At 45.1% G+C, this 22,890-nt stretch overlaps 1 protein-coding gene across 1 annotated transcript in view; it reads right to left on the bottom strand.

Moving 5' to 3' along the window:
* Nucleotides 1–22,890, bottom strand: part of kif13ba (kinesin family member 13Ba) — an 84,461-nt gene that overhangs the window by 5,998 nt on the left and 55,573 nt on the right. Inside the window, exons 13-35 of the mRNA XM_079496119.1 lie at nucleotides 21,809–21,919; nucleotides 21,345–21,479; nucleotides 21,111–21,241; nucleotides 20,238–20,324; nucleotides 19,271–19,461; nucleotides 18,330–18,615; nucleotides 17,161–17,323; nucleotides 16,638–16,784; nucleotides 14,034–14,183; nucleotides 12,561–12,683; nucleotides 12,154–12,327; nucleotides 10,754–10,911; nucleotides 8,618–8,750; nucleotides 7,732–7,917; nucleotides 7,351–7,450; nucleotides 5,878–6,004; nucleotides 4,967–5,022; nucleotides 4,746–4,870; nucleotides 4,077–4,352; nucleotides 3,383–3,535; nucleotides 2,868–2,945; nucleotides 1,090–1,143; nucleotides 438–597 (exon numbers count right to left, since the gene is read on the bottom strand). Of these exons, the coding sequence (XP_079352245.1) occupies nucleotides 438–597; nucleotides 1,090–1,143; nucleotides 2,868–2,945; nucleotides 3,383–3,535; nucleotides 4,077–4,352; nucleotides 4,746–4,870; nucleotides 4,967–5,022; nucleotides 5,878–6,004; nucleotides 7,351–7,450; nucleotides 7,732–7,917; nucleotides 8,618–8,750; nucleotides 10,754–10,911; nucleotides 12,154–12,327; nucleotides 12,561–12,683; nucleotides 14,034–14,183; nucleotides 16,638–16,784; nucleotides 17,161–17,323; nucleotides 18,330–18,615; nucleotides 19,271–19,461; nucleotides 20,238–20,324; nucleotides 21,111–21,241; nucleotides 21,345–21,479; nucleotides 21,809–21,919 (3,304 nt within the window). The remainder of the gene's footprint in view (nucleotides 1–437; nucleotides 598–1,089; nucleotides 1,144–2,867; nucleotides 2,946–3,382; nucleotides 3,536–4,076; nucleotides 4,353–4,745; nucleotides 4,871–4,966; nucleotides 5,023–5,877; nucleotides 6,005–7,350; nucleotides 7,451–7,731; nucleotides 7,918–8,617; nucleotides 8,751–10,753; nucleotides 10,912–12,153; nucleotides 12,328–12,560; nucleotides 12,684–14,033; nucleotides 14,184–16,637; nucleotides 16,785–17,160; nucleotides 17,324–18,329; nucleotides 18,616–19,270; nucleotides 19,462–20,237; nucleotides 20,325–21,110; nucleotides 21,242–21,344; nucleotides 21,480–21,808; nucleotides 21,920–22,890) is intronic.

Below are 22,890 nucleotides of genomic sequence, written 5' to 3' on the forward strand. Positions count from 1 at the left end.
TTTTTCTTGCCCTGAACTGGGAACCAAAGTGGGTGTGTCACTATTCTACAGGTTAGAAATGCAGATGTGATATAAATAATGTCAAAAGAAAGCGAAAAATCAGCATAAAAAAAAAGAAAAGGGTGAAACTGTAACTGCCATTGACGATTGAATTTCCCCCTGTTAAATGGACACTTCGGCCGGTCATATTCAACACATTGCTGGCCAGGCCTGGAATCGAACCTGGGGCAACTGGGGACTCCTGCCCCTAATTACAACGGTGCTTTATACTGGTGGAAACGCAAACCGGCTCACGGCCGGTTCTGTAAAAGCACCAAGGTTCCAAGGATCTAGAACAGAACCAGTTCTAGAACCAAAGTTATTTTTCTGGAAGTGAGAAGCCAGGGAGGGATGGCTGGGTGGGTTAAAGAGGAGTGGTGGTGCGGCATGCAGCATACCTTGCTCGGGGTCCTGGCCCTGAGGGGAGGTGGTGGTGGAGGTGGTGGGTGGTGGAGTGGGACTGGGAGTGGGAGTGGGCGAGGAGGAAGGAGAGGGACGAGGCAGGCTGCGGTAGTACTGAGACGGCATGAAGATGTCCTGCTGACTCTCCCAACGACTCTGACATACGGAGAGACACACAGAGAAGTTCAGTTCAAATTAAGAGAAGAAAAGATTGATTGAATATTTTATTAACAGGTTGCAGAAAAAAGCACAGGTTTTCAAATGTGATCAATATACGTTTTGTAATAATAATCAAAAAAGTAACTAGCAAGAAAACCTATCAAATCATTGTAGTGGAGTAAAAGTATAATAATTGCCTCTGAGATGTAGGCTAGTGGAATGGAAGTAAAAGTACTGAAAATTGGAAAGTAAAGTAAAGTAAAGAATACCTCAAAATAGTACTTAAGTACAGTACTTGAGTAAATGTACTAGCTACTCTACGCCACTGCCCAGGATCACACTGTGTATGTATGATGTACCATACTATAATAGTGTGTATACTATATACAGTATACTGTACAGTTGCGTGCCTGCGACCACAGGTGCATGCGTGTATGTGTGTGTGTGTGTGTGTGTGTGTGTGTGTGTGTGTGTGTGTGAGAGAGTTACCTTGTTATCGTCCAGCATGTAGTTTGAGGCCAGGTCCTGTCTGCTTCCTGACAGCTGAGGACAGGAAACACAATGTCAGATGTGTCACACCAGCAGCACAACAAGGCAGCCTATCGTCTTACAGCACTGCTGTCCGCTCATGTTGCTTTAACCCATTGACTGCCAGGTATTTATTCATTCATTAATGAATTATTTCACCACTGCCAGTGTTGTTTGAAGGCCCAATCAGTCATAATGAGAATTTACAATTTAGGCATTTAGCAGATGCTCTTAATCCAGAGCGATTAAACCAAGAACAAAAACATGGTAATACATCATACACATTAAAATAGTCATCATATGTAAGTTAACAACCTAACAGTGGAATATCTATATAATGTAACAATGCATATACTATATGTGCTATATCTACATAAAATCATATCTAAGTTACATACGTTCAGCCTTTGCATACGCCTGTAGTCTTTTAACAGGCGGTGAATGATATTTGTAGTCCTCGTCTAGTACAGGGGTTCTCAACCCGTGGGTCGCGACCCCTCGGGGGGTCGCCAAATTATTTTAGGGGGTCCCCAAATTATTTTCAAAAAAAAAAAAAAAAAATGATTTTTTTTTTTTTTTTTAATTCAGGATTTTTCAAAAATAGCAGACCTACAAGCTCGTAGCGCGCCACTCGGTGGCGCGCTATGAGCTTGTAGATCTGCTATTTTTAAATAGCTAAATTATAACAATGCTTAAAACACCAAAAGGGGTTCCCGCCCAAAATGGTTTAAGGTTATTGTAGCAGTCAATTTATATTGGGGGTCGGGAGGGGGCGGGGCGGGGGTCCCGAGACGTTGCCAAAGCATTTTCGGGGGTCCCCGGCCAAAAACGTTGAGAACCCCTGGTCTAGTACACTGGTTCTATAAATTGGGTCCTTGAGTAGATATGGTCTTGTGAGCCATGTGACAATGACCGTCGGACAGGGGTTTGATATTACTATGAATAAATTGTGCATGGGGCTCATTTCTTGCAAAAAAAGTGCCATATATCATGAACACGTTATCTAATCATTGCCAAATTGGAATTACCTGTTGAGGGTATACATCCAGAGGCATTTCACGTCTGTCGTACAAACTATTTCTGCCCACAGCTTCCTTGTGTCCCGACAGCTGCACCCAATTACTGACACAGCCCTCAGTAAGGCCTGAGGAAGAGCCTCCCGACTCGAAACATACTGTAAATACCACACGAGGGGAGCAGCATTCTGGTGTGAGGACTTTATTGTTATTTAAAATATACCATATAAAACATTTATTGTTTACTATGAAAAACTGCATTTCTGTGTCACATCACACCTCCATATATGGTTACGCCTCGTGACATCACGCCTCCATATATGGTCACGCCTTGTAACATCACCCCTCCATCTCCATATATGGAGCTGACCTGTTCTGACATTCCATATGTTGATCCTCCCCACCCGTCGTTCCGTTGTCTCCCGTTTGACTGATACCTGTCCATTCAAACTCTAGATGGGCCAGTCTGACCTCATCAAACCCTGTGCACTCAAGACGCGCTCCATATATGGCCAGTACAGAATTCATTCCATATGTTGATCTGACCCCCCATGCCAAAGTGCCAGCGCTCGCACAGCAGTCTGCCGTCACTCAGGCAGATAAGATGCGTGTGCGCGACCTCGCCCTTTAGGGCCCTCAGGGCGTCTTACTGGTATATATACTGTGTGTGTGTGTGTGTATAGTGCAGTCTTACAGCAGCTTCAGTAACCGAGTGAGATTTACCCTGTGGACGCTGGGCGAGCTCAGACTGCGTCTGTTTCCTTTCCCTCTGCCAGCCAGATGCTCCTTTACAGCCACTTCCTGAAACACAAACACACACACACACACACACACACACACACACACACACACACACACACACACACACACACACACACACACACACACACACACACACACACACACACACACACACACACACACACACACACACACACACACACACACACACACACACACACACACACACACACACACACACACACACACACACACACACACACACACACACACACAGTGTGTGAGTACACTATACCCTCTATGGGCAGGACAGTGTATTTTTGTCTGTCAGTACATATGTATGTCTTGTGTGTCTAACTATATCTCTGTCAACCTGATTGTGTGTGTGTATGTGTGGCGGCGCGTGCTTACATGCATGTGTGTGTGTGTGTGTCTGTGTGTGTGTGTGTGTGTGTGTGTGTGTGTGTGTGTGTGTGTGTGTGTGTGTGTGTTCTGACCTGTCGCAGTCGGTCCAGTGTCAGTATATTCTCCACAGCCAGAACGCTGCGGAGGTATTTCTCGATGGCCACCTGGCTGTCGGCTGACTTGGGGTTCTCTGCGCTGGCAGCCTGCCTAGCCAGCATCTCCCTGTCCTCTGAACACTGGGCGTCCTGCCAGCCAAAAATAAATAAACTGAACCAACACATCTCATTAATATGAACACACTGCTGCACAACACTTGGACAGTACACAGCGATCTCAAGAGCTGTAGAGATTTAGAGCTGTGGAGTTTAATGTGCTGAAAAGTGAAAATGAATACACATGGTTGAACATCAGTGACATCATGTTTGTTTCTAGTAATCAGCATCCTACATAAGGAAACCTCTGTCCGTCAGTCAGTCAGTCAGTCAGTTCCGCATGGTTCTCCTCAGTGGGTTGAGCAATAATCTCAACTTGCACACGGGCATTGACCTTTAGCACATGCAGACCGCGAGGAAGACAGTTTTTCACTCAGATCTCTCGTCATGGTTACAGCCATGTTAGGCTATCGGATGTCTAGGCCGGTTACATACTAAGTTGGCTTACACGCGCGAGCACACACGCACGCACCCCACGAACGAGGGGAATAGCGCCGTCAGACTTCAGTGCTCAATTACCACGTGTAACAGAAAGGACTACTTGCAGAGCATCCTTTACGGTTCAAAGGCTCACCCCGGGGATGTTGGAGACCACCTCGAAGGTGACACCGCAGCCGGGGATGGTGCTGCGGGTGGACATCCTCCTCAGGAAGTTCTGGGCGAAGCCCGGCCGTCCCGGGTTGAGGTTGACGCAGATGCGCTTGCGCAGCACCAGCTGCATGTCGGCTGGGTGGCTGAGCTGCACTACCACGCGCACGGTCAGGTAGACGCGCTGCTCCAGCCACGCACCCCCTCGGCTCAGCTGGGGACACTCGTGGACCGTCGAATCCCACGACGCTTCCGCTTTCACCTGGAGAGGGAGCGAGCGGTGATGATGATGAGGAAGTGGCAGTGAGTCGTAATAGAATCTTTAGACCTTTGTTAGCTCTGATCCATAACGTTAGGAGGAGTTCTCCTTAACACTATGTTACTTTTGAGCTCTCGTCTGTAGTAAAGATACACTCAGAGCCCCCCACATTACGTCTAAAATACAGTGTATTTTAGATGTAATGAAAAACATCTTTGTAGTAGCAAAAGTGTATTTTTGTGGATAATTTATTTGGCACGCTCCTGTTGTGGAGCATGCGTGAAAAGGATCTTTTCTAATAGAATCAGTTTTAACCATAAAACAACAATGTTTCTGCTCACAATGTGAATTTCTCAAATTCTTGGCCCTCAGTAACACACACACACCCTTTCTTACCTCTCCATCATAGTGTTTGACTATCTGCAGGTCAAAGAAGTCATCCTCATCCTCTCCGCTCAGAGTGGCATCCCAACCCCCTGCCTCAGGCACCTCAAACTGATCCTGAGAGCCCAGGTCATCAGCTGGGAGAGGAAGGACAGCATTACATCATTATTGGAATGCTGTAGAAGTACTTTTACACCAATGTTACAAAGTAGGGAAACAACAAACAAGCCTACCACTGAGGTCCAGGAAGAGAACAGGGGTGTGGGTCTCCATCCCAGGGAGAGGAACCCTGCGCACACGCACGCACACGCGCACACGCACACGCACACGCACACACACACACACACACACACTTAGTTTTCGTGACATCACGTGACATCATCAGGGATAGAGTTCACATGATGTCATTAATATTAAGCCCATATATGGAGATCCCTGATGTCATCAATATTGGCCAGCAACTCAACTCTACATCTGACCTCAAACCCTTAGATCTCTATATATGGAGCTGACCTGTTCTGACATTCCATATGTTGATCCTTTCCCATCCATCCTTAACTTCCTCTTCGATGTCTCCCTTTTGACTGATACCTGTCCATTTAAACTCTAGATGGGCCTGCCCCAAAGTTATTAGTGCAGCCACGCCCGGCAGCCGGCGAAAACTAGAGTTCTCAACAGGCCCGAAAATGAAGGCCTGGCCCTACCTGGGCCCTCATCAAACCCTGTACACTCAAGACACTGCCCCCATGGCCAGTACAGAATTCATTCCATATGTTGATCTGACCCCCTATACCAAAGTGACAGCCTCGCCCAGCAGTCTGATGTCACTCAGGCGGATGTGTGCACGCGACCTCGCCCTTCTCACCCTCAGGCATCTTACTGGTAGACTAACTATGCAAACTGGGTTATTAGAATATACAGTAAGCACCTCAATGGGTCAAACTAGCACTGTGGATTCTGCTGAAAACATACAGATACACAGTTAGACACACAGACAGACAGACAGACAGACAGACAGACAGACAGACAGACAGACAGACAGACACACACATACATACACACATGCAGCTACACAGACAGACAGACAGACAGACAGACAGACAGACAGACAGACAGACAGACAGACAGACAGAGTGTTACTTGCCACTCAGCAGGAGCTCCAGGGATCCCACTGCCTGCAGAAGGAACCATGACGGAGTTTCTCTCCTCTGTCAGTGTCAGACGCCACTCCAATAACTGAGCTTCTCTCTCCACATCGTCCTCTGTCTTCTCTGTGCAGCATCCAACACAATGGAACCAGACAGGTTAGCATCCAACACAATGGAACCAGACCATAGAGTATATAAAAGGATAGAGACTGATCTGGAGCGAAGCTATTCATGTCAGTGGAAGTTGCTCAGTGGCGTTTTGAAGCACCCGGAAGGACCGTCTCAAAACGTCTACTTCCGCATTGGACCACCAAATTTTGGTCCAATTTTCGGTTGCACTTCCAATGCGGAAGTGCAACCGAGTGCTCAATGTTAAAGCCCAGCTGCACGGGGTTTCCCGGTCATGAATCCACGGGTCCGCCTGTAGTCCCTCCTCTTACCACTAGGGCCCAGTGCTTCAACGTTGCCCCCTTTTTGAAACTAGCTCCTTGCCACTTGCCCTACACACTTCCACTTGGTTTGAGCATAGATATATAAATCATAGAGACGGCACTGGATGGGATGGGAATCCCAGGGCCATCTCTATTATTGGCGAGGAGCTAGTTTCAAAAAGGGCCTTGGAGTGCCTCACTGGCCCCTTGAACCAGACAGGTTAGCATCCAACACAATGAAATGAGACAAGTTAGCATCCAACACAATGGAACGAGACAAGTTAGCATCCAACACAATGGAACCAGACAAGTTAGCATCCAACACAATGGAACCAGACAAGTTAGCATCCAACACAATGGAACCAGACAGGTTAGCATCCAACACAATGGAACCAGACAGGTTAGCATCCAACACAATGGAACCAGACAGGTTAGCATCCAACACAATGGAACCAGACAGGTTAGCATCCAACACAATGGAACGAGACAAGTTAGCATCCAACACAATGGAACCAGACAGGTTAGCATCCAACACAATGGAACGAGACAAGTTAGCATCCAACACAATGGAACGAGACAAGTTAGCATCCAACACAATGGAACCAGACAAGTTAGAATATCCAACACAATGGAACCAGACAGGTTAGCATATCCAACACAATGGAACCAGACAGGTTAGCATATCCAACACAATGGAACCAGACAAGTTAGAATATCCAACACAATGGAACCAGACAGGTTAGCATATCCAACACAATGGAACCAGACAGGTTAGCATATCCAACACAATGGAACCAGACAAGTGCTGTTACATCATGTGCTCCTAATACACATCAACACTGAGGCACCGCCTGGCGTGCTAAGTGAGAGAGTCGCCGTGCCGAAGGGGTGAAACCACCTTTTTCTATCAGACTGGTTATACTGTACAATTAAATCATGATCATGTTCATTATTAGTATTGTTATAAAAAACAACATGAAAACAGGTCTGCGACCCAATGTTTCGGAAACACTGTTCTATGGTGTGTGTGTGTGTTACCTGTCTTGCTGACCAGGGTCTGCAAATGTTCGTCTAGGTATTCTTGTCTCTTGGTGAGAGCCTCCAGCCACTGACTTCTCAACCGCTCCAAATCATGCTCCTACCACACACACAAAGTACCGATGAACAGGCAGAAGGCACACACGCACACACACACACACACACACACACACACACACACACACACACACACACACACACACACACACACACACACACACACACACACACACACACACACACACACACACACACACACACACACACACACACACACACACACACACACACACAGTAAAGTACCGATGGACAGGCAGAGGACTAATTTCACTCTGGATGGATGGAAGACAAATGCATGCACATGACGAGCGTCCCTCTGACCTGGTAGCTGTCCATGTCGTCTGCGTCCTGTGGCCCTGCGGGCTCTGTGGCTCTGCTCTGGTTGAGCCTGGACTGTCTGATCTCCACACAGCCCACGGACACGGCCAGCAGCACCTCCGCTATGAGCGGCATGGTCCCAGAGTCCTGCACCGAACGCACCTCCACCTGGATGCGACGGGACTGACCCTGCCCGTTTTAGAGAGAGAGGATGACATGCCTTTACCATCTATTTGGTCATCCTTTCCCGATATGGCCGATTATTTTTCTGAAAACAGTTTCTGAAAAAACGTATGTTGCTATACCAGAGGTTCTCAAACTTCTTCATGTCAAGGAGCCCTAGAATTATGTATATTTGGCAGCCATCTAAAGATATTTAGTTCCAGGGACCCCCCAGAAGCAAAGATTCTAGTTAAAAATGGTTGATTTGAAAAATATATATATTCAAAGATTTGCACACATTTTGTGCAAATCTTTCTTCTGGCTCCCAAACTATGGAATGAACTCCCTATTGAAATTAGAACTGTAAACTCACTCCCAATTTCTATAGTGTTTCAATGTTTCATTATTATTGATATTCTTTGGATGTTCTACTGTTAGACTGATGATAGGTTATTGGTTTAACTATGATCCTAGACCTAGATGACTATTTCTATGCCTTTGATGTATTGCCTTGTGTTGTCCTTGCTTACTCTAAATCGCTCTGGATTAATAGTGTCTGCTAAATGTCTAAATTGTAACGTTCATAGAATTAATTCACACACAGTAGCGCTGCTCTGTAACCAAATGTTGGTTTGTGGCTAATTAAGTAACTATAAAGTTTATAAACACGCACGCACACGCAAGTGCACACGCGTGCACACGCACACACACACACACACACACACACCTGCCGTAATTGAAAAATGCCTCCAGTGCGGATGTCTCTAGCAGGTACGACCTCCACGGGGACAAAGTCTCCGTTCTCATTGATCTCCAGGATTTGAATCCACACCTCGAGACGCCGCGTTACCTCGCTCCACCTGCAGGGGGAGACAATGTCAGACTCACGTTTCAGTCAATTCTCTTTTACATTGGACATTAACACAATCAGCGCCGGGATTCCTTCAAAATAGAAGCTCGGGGTGCCGGGAAGACATAGCCACTTTTACTCTGTAAAGCCCCCCCCCTTCTGTTCCGGGAAAAAAACGTAACGAGAGGCAGGTGAGAAGTCAGAAATGAAGAGCTTAGTATATCCATCAGATCAAAACCATGGAGAACGCCCTAGATTAGGAGATACAAGGCATTCTTTCTGCAGCGGTAAATAGGAAGTGACCGGACCGCGCATGAACGAAGAGCGAAGCGTATGGTGGCCTTAGAGTCAAACTAAAAAAATTATAATAATAATAATTCAGAATATTCTTCTCTCGTTTGGTATCATTGAAGATGCGCTAGGACGTGTACACACGTCATTGCAACCCGTCGATTGGGTCGCTTATGACAGTTCCACACGTCCTACGGACTGAATGTTGTTAATCTTTAGGGCCACAAAGTGTTTTTTGACAGCAGCAACTGCCTGTCATAATTTCACCCTCTCCCTATCTAATTATTGGACAGTATAAAGATGTTGATATTCATTTTGTATCAATTTTGTATTGATAGGGAGGGGTGGGGTGAAATTATGACGGGCTTACTGCCATCAAATATATGACTCCCAGGTAAAAAAAAACACTTTGTTTGAAATAGACACTCGTGCTTTCTAAGGTGTGTTTTGGGGCCCTAAAGATTAACACAAAATTAATATAAACATCTTAATACTGTCCAATTCTTTGATACAGAAATTATGACTTATAATTTTTTCATGGACATTTATAATTATATTGTCTTATAATATTTTTTACAATGCATTATAAACATGGAATACATAGCAAGTTATGAAGTATTATAAGTAGTATAATTATTAAATAGTATTACCGGTAGTCATTATAATAAAGTTTATAATGTGTTATGGTTATAAAGTATTATGATTATCTATGAGCGCTTAAAATATAATTATACATGTTTATGAGAAAATTATAAGATCTTATAAGTGTGTTCAGAATGCGTTATAAACACGGGATGCATAGCAAGTGTTCTTTATCAATAAATTGGTTTATAGCCTTCCTCTTATCAAAAGATAAACTAATCTAAAACTATCACATAACGTTTGTGTATTAGAGCAAGGGTGTTTGAGCTTGACAGAATTTTTAACTTGTATGCTTCAATGACACGTAAATTGTGTTTATTTTAACGATGTGTAATGCTCATATCAATGCAATGCAGTGTAGCATATAAATACATTCATACTAGAATATTTATCAAATTAAATCAAGACATACTGTATGGTACCTCTTCTACATTCCACCTAATGTACCGTTTGTAACTTTTACTATAGTCACGTCATCTTATTTCTTTCATTCTTACTAATTATTTTCAGGGATACCGTTTTACTCATGCGACATATTTTAGATTTGTCTTGTGACTCTTGTTCTCGAACTTGGTTTGCAACACCCCAAATTCACGGAGGGTAAATACAATAATCTGAATTATGACCTGTATAAGGTGGCTTTACACTACAAGATTTTTAACGAAATTTGAAATCTGGTACCATCACATACTACAGGATAATCTTACAAGATAATCTTAGCAGATAATCTTACAGTATGTTTTAACAGCGGGAAACCAACGGCGAGCATCGCTTGAATTTCATTGGCTATCGCCCACTATCGCCGGGCGACGTCGCCCAAAAGATGAATTATTTGTATCTTTTCGGCCGACGTTCCTCCGCCCACTTTTTGACCATCGCCTGCTATCGCCTCCATCGCCAGTAGTTGCCAGGTCCCATTGACAAATAATGCACTTCTGGGAAATTCGTCTGGCTGTCGCCCGGTGTTAAAACGTACTGTTGTGTTCGGGCTTGCCCGAGCAATAATAAATATTAACAGTCTACAGTACACGCACGCATACGTGTGTGTGTGTGTGTGTGTGTGTGTGTGTGTGTGTGTACCTGTCCCTCAGTGTGCGCGTCTTGGCCTGGATGATGCTCAGGTCCCACAGAGCAGGGTTCCTGCCAGGGTCAGCCTGCCGGTGACCGTACACCTCGATGGCCACCGCTCCCTCTGTCAGGTACTCTATCAGCTCCTCTGTCACTGTCACCGCCAGCTCCTACAAGGACACAGACACATTCCACAACGTTAGATATGTTGACAATATTTCTACGACATTGTGGTATATATACACGCTAATTGTGTTCCCTAATCTGTGGTTCCCTAATCTGCCCCAGTCAGTGTGATTTCTGGTCTGGAGGGGCGGATTCTAATTTGATGGCAAAAACAGCCGGTGAATCCTATTGGTTCCTTTGAATCTTCTGAAATAATTAAAAATAATTGTTTTATATTTAGTTGTATTTTAAGTTTTGAACTGTTTTTCTTATACTGTCTTGTAAAATGTTTTCATATTATGTAATGTATTTTATGTGTGGACCCCAGGAAGAGTAGCTGCTACTAAGGTAGTAGCTAATGGGGATCCAAATAAACAATACACTTGTATAGTATATAGGAAACCAAAATAAGGGATATTTACTAGAGGCGGAAATCTAGAAGGCTACGATTCGATTATAAATCCTTTATCGATGCATCACGATGCATGTCGCTTCCAATACAAAGTGCTTTCTAATGATCCATAATGAAAACAGATACATTTACTTCCATTATCTTTTATTGCATTACAAAACAAAAATCACACCCGTGTGAAGTGAGGGGCACTCTTATCATCATCATCATACATCACATTCCGTGCTCAACCAATAAAATCATCACAAATGTCATTCCGGCCAATGACTTTTGGCGTCTTCACTTTTCTGTACTCACTTTTATTTTCAATGTTTGTGTTTACACAAACCCGGAAAAGTTGGGCATTGGAGGGGCTAGCGCCCCTCAAAGATTATGAATTCTGAACCAACGTACAAAATTATAAATATAGTTTTTGAGGGGCGCTAGCCCCTCCTATGCCCAGCTTTCCGGGCTTGTGTAAACACAAACATTTACCTGTGATTGGCTGATCACCCCATAGCGATGATTTGATTGGCTGAGCAAAGTACATATAACGGTATTGAAGATAAAAGTGAGGGCAGAGAAATGAAGACAGAAAAGTGAGGACGCAAATTGTGATTGGCCAGAATGACATGATGTATCATACCGTCATAGTATGATGATAAGAGCGCCCCTCACATTTGTGAATCGATTCATAATCGTCCATGTCTGCATCGCAATTAATCTATTAATCAATTTTCATTTTCCACCCCTAGTATTTACTCACGACCCCTAAAAATTGGTCCGCGATCCGCATAATGATCCCATGGCCGTGACAGTGGCCTAGAGAGAGACCTATAGTGACATCAGCTCTCACCTTACAGCTGTCAAACACCACCATACAGTGGGGGTCTTTGCTGCTGGGGGAGGAGGCGGAGGGGTCCACCTCGGGGGCCACTATGATGGGCTCCGGCTGGTCCCAGAACGAGTACTGACAGAAGACGAAGTTGGACAGGTACTGGGGGAGACCTGTGGCCTGGAGGATCTTAATCTGGACAGGAGACACAGTGAAGAACACAACTCAACCAACAGAAGCTGTCCCTTATATGTACCCTTATAGTAATATTCATACTGTATGTGCTCTTTTTGTATTGTTGCTTGTTTTATGCACGGGGACTACGAATCAACATATAAATAAATAAATATTGTTGAAAGTATGCGGTGAAGAACGGTGCTTTTGGTTTGTGTGTGTACAGTATGTGTGTATCTCTCCTACGGTCCTACCATGCAGACCAATTTGCGATCCTGCATTTCTCCGTCAGGGCTGTTGTCGTCCTCTCCTCCAGCCATTCCGTCATCGAAGCCTCCTGCCACTCTCACCACCTCCACGTGGAGACGTCCCGCCACCTGACACCAGGAGACAAATCAAACGGGACCTTAAAAGGAATCAATTGAAAAGATCCATCCAGCCATCCCATCTTCAACCGCTTATCCATAGTAGTTGGGTCACGGGGGCAACAGCTCCACCAGAGAGATCCAGACTTCCCTCTCCAGAGCAACATTAATAACTTCCTCCTGGGGGACCCAGAGGCGTTTCAAGGCCAGTGAGTCGATGTAATCCCTCCATCTGCGCCTTGGTCTGCCCCGGGGTCTCCTCTCAGTGGGACGTGCATAGAGGACCTCCCTAGGGAGATGCTCGAGAGGCATCCTAACCAGATGCCCAAACCACCTAAGCCGGCTCCTTTCCAGGCGAAGAAGCAGCGGATCTACTCAGAGTCTCTCTCGTGTGACTGAACTTCTCACCCTCTCTCTAAGGGTCACCTCGGAGAAAACTAATTTGGGCCGCTTGTATTCGTGACCTTAATTATTTCGGTCATGACCCACACTTCATAACCATAGGTGAGAGTAGAAACGAAGATTGCTCGGTAGAAAGAGAGCTTTGCCTTCTGGCTCAGCTCTCTTTTCGTCACAACAGTGCGGTAGAGTGACTATTAGAGCTGTAATACCGCCCCTGCCGCTCCGATTCTCCAGCTGATCTCCTTCTAACTCACTCATGAACAAGACCCCGAGATACTTAAACTCCTGGGGTAATGTCTCATTCCCTACTTGGACTGCACCATCCATTGGTTTCCTGCTGAGAACCATGGCCTCAGATTTGAAGATGCTGATCCTCATCCCAGCCGGCAATCCACATTGCTCCTCTTGAATCTGAGGTTCAACGATCGGTCGGACCCTCCTTTCCAGTATCTTGGCGTAAACTTTCCCAGGGAGGCTGAGTAATGTGATACCTCTGTAATTGGCACACACCCTCTGATCCCCCTTTTTAAAAAGTGGGACCACCAGCCCGATCTGCCACTCCTTCGGCACTGCCCCAGACTTCCACACAATGTTTAAAAGACGTATCAACCAAGCCCCTCAACACCCAGAGCCTTCAGCATTTCTGGACGAATCTCATCAACCCCAGAGCTTTGCCACTGTGGAGCTGCTATTAAAAAGCAATGAAAAGATTGCTCATTGTATATAACGCTGCTAAAGAATCAATAATAGTTCTTGGTGGCTTTTCACTGAAAAATCCATTGTGCATTTTTACATTCCCCGACTTAGATTAACACCATCGCAAGTGGTTGACTGACCAAGGGTTGACACTGAAAAATATAGAATTGGTAAGTCATGTGGCTCAATGGTTGATGGAATTAACAGCCTTGTACGGCATGTACGCTGTGTGTAGCAGGGCTCCTATGTGCAGCGTATCCGTACCTCCCCCTTCTGGTTGATGATGGGAACAGCATACTGCAGCTTGACGTCGTAGAAGAGACAGGACAGGAAGACGTTGGCCACGCCAATCAGACTGTGGTTCTCCTGCTCGTCGAAGAACGGGTCGGCACGGCGGAAGTACGAACGCATCACCTAGAGGACGGACGGACACAAGGTCTGAGGTGAATATAATATACATCACCTAGAGGACGGACGGACACAAGGTCTGAGGTGAATATAATATACATCACCTAGAGGACAGACGGACACAAGGTCTGAGGTGAATATAATATACATCACCTAGAGGACGGACGGACACAAGGTCTGAGGTGAATATAATATACATCACCTAGAGGACGGACGGACAAAAGGTCTGCGGTGAATATAATATACATCACCTAGAGGACGGACGGACACAAGGTCTGAGGTGAATATAATATACATCACCTAGAGGACGGACGGACACAAGGTCTGAGGTGAATATAATATACATCACCTAGAGGACGGACGGACAAAAGGTCTGCGGTTAATATAATATACATCACCTAGAGGACAGACGGACACAAGGTCTGAGGTGAATATAATATACATCACCTAGAGGACGGACGGACACAAGGTCTGAGGTGAATATAATATACATCACCTAGAGGACGGACGGACACAAGGTCTGAGGTGAATATAATATACATCACCTAGAGGACAGACGGACACAAGGTCTGAGGTGAATATAATATACATCACCTAGAGGACGGACAGACACAAGGTCTGAGGTGAATATAATATACATCACCTAGAGGACGGACGGACACAAGGTCTGAGGTGAATATAATATACATCACCTAGAGGACGGACAGACACAAGGTCTGAGGTGAATATAATATACATCACCTAGAGGACGGACGGACACAAGGTCTGAGGTGAATATATACAGACTTTAGACCAGTGGTTCCCAAAGTGGGGTCCGAGGGTCCTTGAGGGAGTTCCAGGGGGTCCCCAGCTAAATGATAGTTAGGAACAAAATGGGTCTGTAACTCTGAGAGTGTACAAATGGAACCAAATGGATTTGTACACTCTCAGAGTAAATTTAACATTGATTTTATAATGGGGGTTCCAGAGATAGAAAAGCCATTAAATGGGGGTCTGTAGACGAATGCATGTCAAACTGGGGGTCCTTGAAATTAAACGGGTTGAGAATCACTGCTAGAGCCGTAAAAACTTCTTATGGAGGTCCCTGGCATATCTTTTCAAATGGGGGTCCGCGGGCTAATTAATGTCAATTTGGCGGTCCTTGACATGAAAAGGTTTGGGAACCCCTGCTTTAGACACGCTGGCACCAGTGTTGATTCCGTAGAATAAAACTGACGAAAAATGTCCGTCCACTACCTTTTTTCACAGACGAAAACTAAATAAAAACTAAGCTATGATGACAAAAACTAACTAAATATACTGACAATTTCATCAGCAAAAAACAAACAAACTAAAATGTTAGGGCAGAAGAGATCCAGTAGAACGAAAAGACAAGTCATTTTATGTTTGGTTGCGCTAGGGTGTTGCGCTCTGAAAATAGCAGATATACAAGCTCACAACACGTGCTTGTAGATCGGCTATTGTCAGCATGCAACCATGTGTAAAATTAGCCATTGGGATCCCATCAAGGCCAGCCATAATACATATTAGTCGACTAAAATCTTATATATAGATAAGATAGACTCCTGCACCCTGGCTGATACAGACAATAAGCCTCTCTGACTTACAGTCAACAATAGTTCAATAGTTTTCACAGGACTAGTGTAGCCTATCACATCTGCAATCCGTGCAGTGCATTTGCATGAGATAAGCAAAGCCTGTATTTGACTCAAATTCCCTGACATTATCCGCCTGGTTAAGTGGATCATATGATTGATGAGAGCATTCAGTTTAACTGCTGTGTTGGGGTGAACCACGTTACCAAAAGCAATTTGACAAAATGGTGCACAACCACATTATTCAGTAAAATATTCACAACAACCTCTTGCGGTGCCTGTGCTGTATGTACTGGACTGGATAAATGTCAATTCATGCTTTGAGAGACAAGTGTCGACCGACAAGTGGCACATCGCCTCTCAACGTTACCGACTGCGATTTGTTGACATGAGAACGTTGCCACAAAATGTAAACAAGCAAATGGATGTTGTATCCAACATCTTCCCAACCAATCAAGAATACGCAAACTGTTATGACGCGTGTGCAACCTTTTGTACACAACACTGTCGGCAGAGGTCCACCGCAATCCATTCTGTCCTTTTGACGTCACAACACGTCCGTCAACATGTCAAAACATAAATTGGCCTTAAGCAGTGTTGATGTCGTTGACTAAAACTATGACCAGGGGGTCCCCAGCAAAAGTCGTTAATATAGCATCACAATCATTTTATCCACTTTATCCATTATGCTGCTTGCTGGCTGTTCAAAAATTGTGAAAAATGTTTACAGAAATCTTCTCTTCTGGGGAGGAGGGTCCCTGGCACAAAGTCTTTTCAGACGGGGGGGGGGGGGGGGGGGGGGGGGCAAATACATATCAATTCAGGGGGTCCTCGGCACAAAAGAGTATGAGAATTGTTGACTTACAGGGTTATCGTCGTCATAGTCCTTCCACTCCTGGTACAGTTCTCTCATGTCCACCAGCCTGTTCTCCATCTTCTCCAGAGCCCAGATCTGTTTTCCTTTCCCTTTACGTCTGACCTGCACCGCTGGCTCGCTCAGCACCGCATCACGCTGCACACACACACACACACACACACACAATATCATGGAGCATCCCTATACTTTTGGCGAAGAGGTTTGGTGGTAGAGGAAACAAAGAACAGACCAAAGTTTTAAGGGGATAACTGAAAACACACATTAATATGAATCCAACTTAACGCTACACATTGATAGTGCTGTCAAGCGTGTGTATGAAGCTATTTATGTACATTATATGAAAAGGTCTCTGTTAAGAGGTCCTTGGCCTGAAAAACGTTGAGACCCCTGTCATAGAGTATTTGTAAATACATGGACATCTACTATATAATAGTTTGGTGGCAATTGTTTGTGTGTGTGTGTGTGTGTGTGTGTGTGTGTGTGTGTGTGTGTGTGTGTGTGTGTGCGTTACCTTGCGATTGGCATTGAGGTTGGCAGCAGGGATCTGCAGGGTGACTCTGTACTCGGTGCGTTTGTCCAGCTCCTCTGCGATGAAGCCAGCCTCCTGAACCAGATTGTTGGCACGGACAATCTGCTCTTTTAACTTCCTCAGACTCCTCGTCAAAACCACCTCCCTGCAGGAGGAGAGAGAGAGGTGACAGAGAGAGAAGCGGAGGGTTACTCTTAGGGCTGGGTGCAATAGCCGCCATACCGTTTTTTTAAATTAAAATGTTTATCCCACAATTTTTCACCCGGTGCCAATTGCCTAAACTGTAATCCTGGGTGCTTAATCTCCCTCTGCCAACCTGGGGAGAGCCCCAAACTGAGCTCATGCTTCCTTCAATGCATGAGGAGTGAGCAGGCCACTTACTCTGCCACGTGCCTCTTATATTATCATTATAACGATTATTATTATATATTATTTAAACAACTTTTTTGTAGGTATCGCTCAATACCGCCATACCGTTGGTAAACAGTGATTTATTACCGTGATAGCATAAAAACCATACTGCCCCAACCCTAGACTCTCATTTCCTTCATCATCATTTTGGTGTGTGGAAATAACATGTTACGTAATTTTTGTAATCAAAGTCAGTGCTGGACTCGAGTGTTGTACTTCGGCCAAAAACATTACATACCCCATGAAGCCTTGAATTCATGGAGATTTTTTAGCTTGTCGCATTACTGAGCCAACATTTGATGACCAGCGGAGTATCCTCAGACAGAATTCAAGGCTTTGTTGCGCTGCGACGCGTGAGCTTGTAGATCTGCCGTGCATCTACAGAGCACAACACCCGAGCCCAACCAAACATAAAAAGACTTTAGTTCTAAAAAGAACTTAGTTCTACTGGATCTCTTCTCCACTAATAGTAGTCCCTCCCCCAACATCTAGTTTAATTTGTTGACGAAATTGTCAATATATTTAGCTAGTAAGTTTAGCTAGTTTTCGTCAGTGAAAAAAGGTAGTCGACGAACATATTTCGCCATAGATTTAGTCAACGGAAAGATCTATGCTGCGTAAAACGCCCCAGGCCCTTCCTTCCTTTCCGATACCATCCTCCCTGACCTCCCACCTCCTGACAGACAGTGTCCTGAGCTCTCCATAAGTCCCACCCCCAGACAGACAGACAGTGTGCTGACCTCTCCTCGCTCCACTGTCGCAGTCTGCTCTGGGCGCTGGCCGAGTGTGACATGCCTCCGGTGCTCAGTCTCTCCAGGCTGCGGTACTGAGACTGCCCGGCTGCAGGCTGGCCTCCTGGTGGTGGCGCTGTGGAACTCTGGGAGAAGGACTGGCGGTCGCCGGGCTGCAGCTTCTTGCGGAGCTGCTGGAGCTCCTGTTCGTACATGAGCCTCTGTCGCTCCAGCGCCATGCGTTTCTCCTCCTCATGCTGCCGCTCCAGGGACTGCAGCACTGCCTGCATGGGGTCTGCACGGGGAGAGGGGCGAGAGCAGGGTTTATGTCCGACCACCCCCATCCACCCATCCATCCATCCATCCATCCATGTCAGTGTTGAGTTTAACTTGACAGGACATTTTGATTTAAGCTCTTGAATCCCTCGACTAAATCTACAGTGTAATTACGAGCTCACAACGCTCACGCTTAGATCTGCTATTTTCAGAGTGCAACACACAAACATAAATTGACTTTTAGTTTGGATCTCTTCTCCACTAGTCCCTCCTTAACCTTTTAGTCTGTCTATGTTGACGGAATTGTCAATACATTTAGCCTTAATTTTAGTCATCATAGCTTAGTTTTTATTTCGTTTTTGTCAATGAAAAAAGGTAGTCAACGAACATTTATCTTCATAGTTTTAGTCGACGAAATCAACACCGACGCATGCTTCTATTTTATCATCCACCCATCTGTCTGTCTTCCATGTTTCCATCTATCCATCCATCCACCCACCATCCAGGTCACGTTTCTTTTTAACCGTCATCTATTTTTCTACCCATTCATCTGTGTTTCAATCAATCCATCCATCATTTATGTTTCTATTTCTTCATCCACCCCTCCATTCATCCACCCATCCATCCCTCCATCCATCCATCCACCCATATGATGTATCTGAGCTTGTCCTCACCGTTGTGTCCGAGGGCTTTCATCATCACCTCAGTCTGAGCGAACTCATAAGAGAAGCTGACCTCACTGGACACCTCACTGGCCGTGTCCCCGTCACCGTCCAGCTGCTCATTACTGCCACTCTTCTTCATCTGACCACCCTCGGCCTCCTCATCCTCCACCCCACGACCACGGCGCTTTGGTAGGTTGATCCTGGACAGACAGAGAGAGAGAGAGAGAGAGATATTGAGAAGAGAGTGGATGCTCATGTAGCAGAGTGGCTCACAACCTCAGCCTGATGACGTAAAAGTCTAATATCTCCTCTGAATCATAGAGAATTATTTTTGGCTTAGTCAGTGGTTAAGATGTTGGACTTCCACGCGGGAGACCCAGGTTCGAATACCGGACATGACAGTTAATTCCTTTGAAATGTAATTTGTTTTTGACCAGAGGTAGAAGATAGGGGTGGGAGCTCCCATGTGTGACTTGGCCAACATGAAGTTTGACTCTAGAGCACCAAAGTCCTGACGTCACTCGCTCATCCCCTGGTTCACAGAAGTACTTTCTCTATGGAGAATAACATTAGGGGTCCTCTTAAAATTGTCGCATATACCTGTAAGAATTGTGGTCCAAAAGTAAACAAACTGTCTCGGTGAAATTGTCGGGGAGGTGTCTCTGTATCGTTTACGACGTCATATTTGATACAGTCTGTTATCAAACAGCGTTTTCTCACAGTCAGTTGATTCTTCATATCCATATGAGTGAAATGGCCGAGATGATTTGTTTATTTCTCAAACGCAGTTCTTATATGTGGCTATGATCTAAAATCCCCCTATGTGGATTACAATGCAAATAAAAAGTACATGAACCTGTGGACTTAGCGCCCTCTACCAATATTGACGTCAGACTTCGGTGTTCTATTCATGATAAAAATAGATGATTTCCATCCCAGTGTGTAGTTAAAACATCTGTATTGAACAGAGATGTACCTGAAAAAATGGTTGTTTCCCCACAGGATTCTGTCTCCATGATGAAGCTGTTGAGCGCTGGTGACTGGAGAGCCGTTCACACACGTTCTGAAAACATACACACAAAATGATAAATAAATGGTAAATGGTGCATTTATATAGCGCATTCATCCAAAGTGCTTTGCATAGATTGTGCATTACATTGATTTGCCCATTCACACACACACATTCATACACCCAATGGCAGCGGAAACCATGCAAGGCACCAACCTGTACATCGGGAGCAATTAGGGGTTCAGAGTCTTGCTCAAGGACACTTCGACACTAACTCTGGGGGAGCCCGAGATCAAACTGGGAACCTTCCGGTTACACAGTGTTGATTTTGACAGCAAATTTTGATTTAGTTTTAGTCATAGTCTTTTGTTTTAGTGATATTTTAGTCATCTGAAATGTTTTTAGTTTAGGTTTTGTCGACTAAATATCATAAGACTTTAGTCGACTAAATCTACAGTTGATTTTGTCGACTAAAATGTATTTTGGCATTTGTAATGGCTGATTTGACTAGAGGTGCGGTATGGTGTGAGCATGACCGTACTATGACCGTACGGCGGTGATGTTTACCTGGAGTTGCGGTACGGTGTGAGCATGACCGTAGTTTACCTGGAGTTGCGGTACGGTGTGAGCATGACCGTAGTTTACCTGGAGTTGCGGTACGGTGTGAGCATGACCGTAGTTTACCTGGAGTTGCGGTACGGTGTGAGCATGACCGTAGTTTACCTGGAGTTGCGGTACGGTGTGAGCATGACCGTAGTTTACCTGGAGTTGCGGTACGGTGTGAGCATGACCGTAGTTTACCTGGAGTTGCGGTACGGTGTGAGCATGACCGTAGTTTACCTGGAGTTGCGGTACGGTGTGAGCATGACGGTAGCGTCGGCGGTGATGTTGATGACACAGTGCTCAGCCTGGATGCCCATCCCACACAGCTGGATGTCCTGAGAGTCTGCTGAACCCACCTTGGTGTGATCCTGGAACGCACAGCGTTACAAAACACATGTTCAGAACAACAACAGTGTTGTTCTGCTAAAACCCGATTGTGTAGTGCCCCGTTCATGGACTGCGTTTGTGTACCTTCAGATAGTAGACCAGCAGTTCATTGAGTGCAGGATCTGCATTGAGGTTTACCAGGAAACACTTGTCATCTCCCACTTTGATCCCTGAAGACTGGAGGGAGATACCCAGACTCTCCAACTGCTTTTGACGCTCCTGCGCGCACACACACACACACACACACACACACACACACACACACACACACACACACACACACACACACACACACACACACACACACACACACACACACACACACACACACACACACACACACACACACACACACACACACACACACACACACACACACACACACACACACACACACACACTGAGCTGTGGCAACACTGGTCACAGCAGCAACAGGAGGAGGATGTTATGGTACACACACAAAACGCAAAGGCTTATGGGACACTGGAAACGGATCAATGGAAAATAGAGAAATACAACAGTATCTGTAATGACCATCCAGGTTTTACCTGTGCTACCTCCTCCGTCTTGCGGAGTTTCTCCTCCCAGGTGACAGTCATCTCCTGGATTAGTTTCTCGGACTCCTCTAACCTCTCCTTCAAATCTGGAGCCTTCATAGACTGGAGGAGAGAAGAGGAACAGTACAAAACATATATTTTAATAAACGTATGTACACAGGCTGTTAACAAAGACACCTTGAACTGCTAACAACTGAATATTATCGCCTCCTTACTTGTGCTGCATAGTGTGCCGTTTTAATCAACCCGTTTGTTGTTTTTTCCTGTGGCATAATCCACATCCCATAATCAGTTCTTTTCTGTCTTTTTCTGGACTCCCTCTCGCTCTCTCTCACTACGCCCACTCAATTGCATTTCCCCCATGTGCTTCTCACTTCTCCATTCAGAGAAGGATTATTAATATCCGCCACAACCTGGTAAATTATAGATGTGGCTGCAGTGTTTTTCTAGTCTGCCACCCACTTGGCCAGCTACTGTATCTGATCTATCTGGGTGGTGAAACGGCTAAACATCTCAAGAATTTGGGGATTTACCAGCCACAGGTCCTTATAAAGACATGTCTCAAGGGGAATGATACGAATTTAAGGACCTTCAATTGTGTTAGCTGTGAAGATGCTCGCCTCTGATGTGGGATCAACTCTACTTCCTACTGCACGTGGTTTCTCGGTTTCCTTTCAGTCCATCTCTCTTACACTGTCTCACTCCCAACTTTCCAATGTATCACAGTACGATACCCTATTAAGTGCTACAGATAACGATTTGACATAACACAAATTTGGCCACAATATAATAAACAGTTTGATTTGATTCACAGGCCTACATTTGGTATGATACAGCTTGTGCTTGGCTACCACAGTCATGTTTCATTTAGATCAGCTCACAAACAAGCAAACCAAAATAAAAGCCATTGTCAACTTGGTCATAGTGTTCTAGTTTGCATTACAGAGACCCATGGAGCAACATTCTCTTAAATTTCATTTGTGATGCTGTAAACGATGCTGTAAGTCAGCATAGTCCTGCACAGTAACTGAAATTAAAAGGGAGCTGAAAACGTGTGCAAATCTTTGAATATA

Source organism: Electrona antarctica (assembly GCF_951216825.1).
Source record: "Electrona antarctica genome assembly, chromosome: 3".
NCBI classification, from domain to species: Eukaryota; Metazoa; Chordata; class Actinopteri; order Myctophiformes; family Myctophidae; genus Electrona; species Electrona antarctica.